The sequence below is a fragment of the Morone saxatilis genome, unplaced genomic scaffold (assembly GCF_004916995.1).
Source record: "Morone saxatilis isolate NCDOM2014 unplaced genomic scaffold, NCSU_SB_2.0 Contig14, whole genome shotgun sequence".
Lineage (NCBI taxonomy): Eukaryota > Metazoa > Chordata > Actinopteri > Moronidae > Morone > Morone saxatilis.
In genome coordinates this window covers 17483266-17489681 of record NW_023339696.1, presented here as the reverse complement: position 1 = coordinate 17489681, position 6416 = coordinate 17483266, and the positions used below count along the sequence as shown (strand labels likewise).

General features: G+C 42.9%; 1 protein-coding gene across 1 annotated transcript; it reads right to left on the bottom strand.

The window, feature by feature from the left end:
- Positions 1–7: 7 nt before the first annotated feature.
- Positions 8–5051, bottom strand: rundc1 (RUN domain containing 1). The gene is made up of 5 exons (XM_035655269.1): positions 4509–5051; positions 2970–3128; positions 2008–2206; positions 1794–1889; positions 8–1270 (listed from the first exon to the last, which is right to left on the bottom strand). The coding sequence occupies exons 1-5, from the start codon at positions 4893–4895 to the stop codon at positions 408–410; spliced, it is 1704 nt and encodes a 567-aa protein (XP_035511162.1). The 5' UTR covers positions 4896–5051; the 3' UTR covers positions 8–407.
- Between the last annotated feature and the right edge of the window lie 1365 nt (positions 5052–6416).

Here is a 6416-nt window from a genome sequence, read left to right as displayed (position 1 = left end):
AGGGGGGGGGGAGATGATGAGCACAGGTCGCAAAGGTCAGGAAGGCTTCACTAAAGATGAGGTAATCTCAATCTCCATTCTAAGGCATGTTTACAGTACAAGTAGCATTTGTCATGTTGACATTTTGGCATCTTAAACACAGTGGGACATGCAGATTATGGATGCTTATAGCTGAAGCTCACACAACATAATCATCCATGCATGAACTGCAGACGTCACACACTTGCACTTTACTTTAGATGGGTGGCTACTTAAATAACCTTTAATAAGGTTAAATACTTGAAGCACAAAGTCATGCTTTTGGCCCTGAATGCCAGGTAAGAGCAGTGTAGATTAGCTGATAAAATACTTGATTTCTCTGACTGGTGTTTCTTCACTTTTCGTGGATTTGCCTTTTTGGTCCCTCCTCAGAAAGCATCCTTAATGTTCTTCAGCTGCCGAACAGCCAGGTCCACCGGGAGGTTGAATTTGAGGTGGCTGATGCGTCCCAGGATCCGCAGCGCTCCTTCAAAGCCCGTCTGGGCCATGTAGCTCCAGCACTGGTAGTGCGGGTGTATCAGAGTCCCGGACTTACACAGCAGGTTGAGCCACGACACCAGCCGCTGCTCGTTCAGAGCCATGCACACCAGCGCTTTGAACTCTGTGTCTGGTCCCCGTTTGTAGCGTCCGTGCTCCTTCAGCACAGTGTGAATGGCCCACAACAGGGACTGTTTAGGGGTGACGGTCACCGGGCCGCCCCCTACAGGCAGGCTGAAGGACTGTGAAAGCTGGCGGGCCGGTGACTCCACAAAGGCCTTCCCGTTTTTGGAGTGGTAGTATTTAACAAAGAGTTCCCATGGGTGCATGGTCTGTGGGGCTGGTCTGTAAGGCAGCAGGCAGGAGATGGGTGCCAGCACCAGGCTCATGGTCTGGGAGGGGGAGAAGAGGCCGTGAGCCAACAGGTCTTTTAGAGCAAATGCCAGCTCCTTCCTCACAGTCGCCGTCAGCTCGTCTCGGGGTCCCAGCGCCGTGTTGCTGGTGTAGTTGACGACATGGTCGAGGGAGGGCTGTCTGCAAGAGCCCAGCACTCGCACCTTATCGACAGCTGCCTCCAGACGCTGCAGCAGGGGCCCGTAGTCCTGCCCTGTCGACTCCTGGGGCCATATGTTCTGAGGAATGTGTCCGGGTGCGCAGCCGAACTGGCTTGCGGCGAAGATCTGCAGCACGGCGAGGGCCTTCTGGATCAGCTGCAGGCCGGTCTCTCGCATCTTCTGGGCCTGCTCTGGGTCCACTGCAGTGAGAGGTGGAGGACCACAAGAATATACTTATATTGGACAGCAACCAGCAGTAAACTTGCCTTTTATAATGGGCTTATTAAGAGCTTACCAGTTAATACATCTTTAAAAACAAACATTTAGGTCATTTGTTGAACACTAAAGCCGGGCAGAGAGTGTACGGATCAATCCACATATTAACATTAAACTGGCGGGATGAATTCCTGCCATTCTGCAGTTTGAGTGGGGGAGTCATGACGCTGATAATCACGTTAACAGCTCTGATATTAATATTATTGCTGTAGTATGTTATGTGTTGTAGCTACTGACCTGTAGTCTTGACTAAGACAACTGTTACATAAAACGGAGCTTTGCTGCAGAACAGACACCATATTGTCCGCATCTTCCAGCCATCTGTGGTCTCATAATTTTCTTTTCTTTTTTCGTACTTTTCACAGTTGATACAATATATTGGCTTCATCTCTTTATGTAAATATTATTGAGGAAGCTGCAGGTAGAGTTTGATATGAACTGACTGACCTTTCTTCTTCACTCCTGGAGTTCTGGCATTGGTGCCTGCTGCTTGTGGCTGCTGGCTGTGTTCACCATCTCCTAAGAGAGGGTTCCCTACCTCATCTTTTGGAGGGAAATACAAAGTCATTCATTAAACCAATAAAACAATGACAACAAGCAATGAAACAGGACATTCTCATCCACCTGAATGCCAGTGTGTACTGTATATGAGACTGTGTACCCTGGATGAAGTTGATGAACATCTCCAGGTCTCTGATCTGGGTTTTGAGCTGATCCACGAGCTGCTCTTTGACCCTGGCTGGGTTCACTATCTGAGCAATGGCAGCGTCCACTCTTTGTCTCAGCTCCTCGGGTGACGCGTTCCCGATGTCCTCGTTCAGGTTCACATCCAACTTTTTGATCAACTCGTCAATGATGACCTGGAAAAGGAGAGCACAGACAAGGTTAAAAAATAGACTATGAATAGGTTTAACTCAATTTATTTGTGGTGGTAGATTTCTAGTGGTGGGAAGCTCCACTGTCTGACACTAAATAAATGGTTTACAGCACTACATTCACAATTCCAGACTGAAATATTTTAACTAACTATTGGATGAACAGCCATGACACTTTGTACAAACATTTGAGGTATAACATGATGTGTATTGAATGGATTTTCTTTTGTTATGATTGGGTTTCTTTGTAGTTTGACTAGCTTTCAAGGTTACACATACTTTATTGTTAAAAAGGCAGGAATTATAACTTTATTTCGGACTGCAGAAGTTATGTTATCGCGTTGTTTTCAACTGTGATATTTATTATTGACTAAACAAAAATTCAAAATAAAAAATGAATGCATAAATAAAAAGGCATGTTTTGGATGGGCCAAATGTATCCGGATAAGCTCTGCAAATAGATTATCTTTATGAGCAACACAACAATACACTAAAACTAAACCCTGAAGCATTTTAAGAACAGACGTTTGACTTGTTACACCTGATCTGAAACAGGTAAACATCACTTTAAGTTAAGTCAAGATCATTTGGATTTAGCTTAGATCATAGATTATATCTGTGAGCTTCTCATTTGGGATGTTGTAATTCTCTCTTTCTCTAATAAAAAAAGCGATTAATCAATAAGTACGGCGATTGTCGGCTGATCAGACAGTTTCAGATGGGAAACATTTCATTGCCACGTTCCCACCTTCTGCCTCTCCATGACGACAGACTGCGGCAGCGAGTCGTAGCTGCCCTCCTGATAGGCGAAGCGCTCCAGATCATCCAGCTGTGTCTTCAGTTGGAAAATGAGATCCTTCTGTTTCTCCCTCTGAGCCTCCAGGCGCTCCCTCTTCTCCCTCTCACTCTGACAGGAGAAACACACACACACACACAATGATTTTAATTCCTACAGACAGAGCGCGCTGAGTGACCACAGTACCGCACTGAACACTGTGTAGGAGATGTTGACCAATGGGAGATTTTTCCTACCAAAATCAACACAGTGTCCTTATTACTTGTGTCACAACATTCACACACAAAGTATACACAAACCAAACCCTCAAAAGAGACATCAGGTTTCATACTCACCAGATCCTCCTGCAAGTAAAGCATGCGACAAGGGAGAAATGACATGAAAGAAAAGACCTTTAGGATACACAATGAGCAATAATTGCAAACAATTATGACGTGAGGCCGAGGCTTTTGCTTCAGTTAAGACTAAATGCAAAGAGGCAGGGAGTAAACAACGGCAGGGACAAAGCAGGTTGCTTGAACGTCGTTGTGTACACAGAAACCTTTATTAAACAGATAGTGATCTGCTGGAGGCATTTTCATTGAGCCCGCAGCCCCGTGACTCACACACAAGTGGCAGAAAGCAACATTTTCCATCGGAGATAAGAAATCTCTGGGAACAAAACAGAGGTGGGCGCAGCAGTCTCCAGCGTGACGCAACAAGCACACTTTAATCCGTTTTAATAACCTCACAGCCACTGAGGGTTAACAGACTCACTGAGTGTGTGTTTGTCTATATTTATACCCATTCATTTATACCTGCATGTGGGTACGGAGTGTCCATCTAAGCGTCCAACTGCAGATTAGTGTATCAGTGTTAAGTAAGTGTGAGGATCTACGCGACTGACATGTTGACTAGACCTGCAACTAACCACTTTCACTGTTGATTTATCTGCTACTTTCTCAAATCATGGATTATTACTGGTTTAATAAAGTCAGAAATAGTGAAAAGTATATATCACAATTTTCTAAATCCCTAAATTACATTTACAAATTGCCTGTTTTGTCCAACTAAACAGACTGAAACCCAGAAACATTACAGTTAACTGTCACACAAAAAGAAGAAAAGCACCAAATCCACTTTGCACTTTTGCCTCAATAACAACTTTAAAGTTTATCGATTATCGGCTGCAGTTTATTTTTTTGGTCCATTGACAATTTGATTTAAAAACTAATTGTTTCAGCTCTAATGCTCACACACACACACACACACACCAGTTAATCTCCCACCTGTGGCCATAGATGGGAATAGAAAAGCAGTGTAATTACAGCCCAAATCTGCACTGTGATGTAATAGGGATGATTAAAACGAGAATAAAGGACTTTCCATTAACTTGATGCCATGGTGTCTAAAACACAAGGAAATGATCTTAAATGATATTTTCCTGTGACACATCACGGTGGTTGTGTTTTTTTTTTTTTTGTGGTATCACTTCACGACCAGAAACCTCACCGAGTTCTCCAGCTGTTTGGCGTCCTGAGCCCTGCAGCCCACCACATGCGGGCAGCCCCTGAAGGCGAACTCCTCCAGCTCGGCCAGCATCCTCTCCTTCTCCTCGCTCTGGGCGTGAACTATCTGCTTCAGTCGGAACTGCACCTGAGCGAAGTGCGAGGTGAGGGCGAGGAGAGAGGAGTTCAGCAGGTCCTGCTCCTCCTTCAGCTTCTCCAGCCTGACGGCCATTTCCTCCTCGGTGGCCGAGGACGAGCCCATCTGCCTCGGCTGCCCGGCGCTCCGGCTCTCATCCTCGGGACTTGCCACAGCGCCGACCGGTGCCCATCGCTCCCCCGCGCCGGCGAACACAGCCTCGCTGTCCGAGGCTGACAGCTCCTCTGTGGACATCGTGGACGACGGAGTTCAGTCCAGATGTTTACCTACGTCGCCAGTTTATTCACAGTGTGCTCCAGATGCTTTGTTTTTCTTGTGTTGCGCAGACAACAACAAGGATCAGCGCCGGAGAAACAGGTGTAACGCCATCTTGGGAAGGATGATTCATACGTCAAAGCACCTGGACGCAGCCAGGGAAGAGCCGGAAGTAGGGCACGTTTGTCTTCAGAATAAAAGCGTTGTTGTTACATTAAAGTGCGGGTTACAATGTAAACTCTTGTGTGGCCTGTTGTGCTTTCTGTGGTGGAAGTTGTCTGATTATCTACGTAAGTGAAAGTAGCAAAACCGCAATTTAAGTATACTCAATTACAAATAACATTCCTGCATTAAAAATGTAATTTAACTAAGAGTACAGAAATATCATCAGCAAAATCATAATACTCATACTAACCACTGTATAATATACTGTACATTCATTGAGAAAATGTACATTTCATCAAAACAATATTTCTATTTAAATTATGGAGGAGAATTTTTGTATAATAATGTAATAACTAGGGCATATCATTTTAGAAAAGTGCTTTGTGTCTTAAATAAACTCCCATGTTTCATTTTGATAAAAGAATATATTTAAAAGACTGTTTAGAGTTTGTAGAACTTAATAATAATAATTAAGCTACATACAGTTCCACTACATGAGTTACTGAATAGTGTGTGTAATTACAAACTACATATATAATAAATAACACAATAAAGTAATTTTTAAATGATCATAGGTCATAGGCAGCTAGAGTTGCACTAGTGAATTTCTTTAGTACAAATATTTATAGCTTAAAGTATTGTAATGTACATATTTTAATATGATCTCTCTCTATTATTAAATTTCTTAATTCATTTAAATGGTACTTGTTCTGTTTACTCACCTGTAAGCCTCCGTCTTGATTAAACAGTCCTTGCAGGATAGAGGATTTTTTTTTTTGCTTTTATTTTGAAGTGGATAATGGGAAGTTTTGATTTATATGTGTACTCAAATTTACACTACTCACAAAGGGGAGGCGCAATAAACTCAAATAATAATCCGAAACCACAAAAAAAAAAAAAAAACATGACGTGACGTGAAAAAGCCTCAAACTGTACGTCAGCCTAAAAACTGGAATTCCATCCCGGAAGTAAAGATGAGGAAAAACAGGCTTACATAATGTTTTCATAATTTACATAAAGGTTTAGTACAGACAAGAAGTATTAATCTTAAATTGGGCCTTTAATGAAGACATCTTCATGTCTTTAATTCACTTTACTATAAAACTCTGAATGATCCGACAAGTTGTGATGTTGTAACATTAAAACTTCTTTATTAGTTTGATGGAATATGAGATCTCTTTGACTCTGGGAGAGATTAAGCTGCACCAAGCACGTATATCTCCACGTCTGCCTCGTGGTGTTTGTTAAATTAACACAGGCGACGGTAAGATGCACACAATTACAAACAGTTTTGATTTTAAACCATCATTCCAGCAAAGTTGACAAATTAGTAAC

Coding starts and splice junctions, on each gene's coding strand:
- rundc1 (XM_035655269.1), bottom strand. CDS start 4,895: ATGTCCACAGAGGAGCTGTCAGCCTCGGACAGCGAGGCTGTGTTCGCC. Junction 3,129..4,508: donor CCAAACAGCTGGAGAACTCG/GTGAGGTTTCTG, acceptor TTCTCCTGTCAG/AGTGAGAGGGAGAAGAGGGA. Junction 2,207..2,969: donor TCGTCATGGAGAGGCAGAAG/GTGGGAACGTGG, acceptor CTCCTTTTCCAG/GTCATCATTGACGAGTTGAT.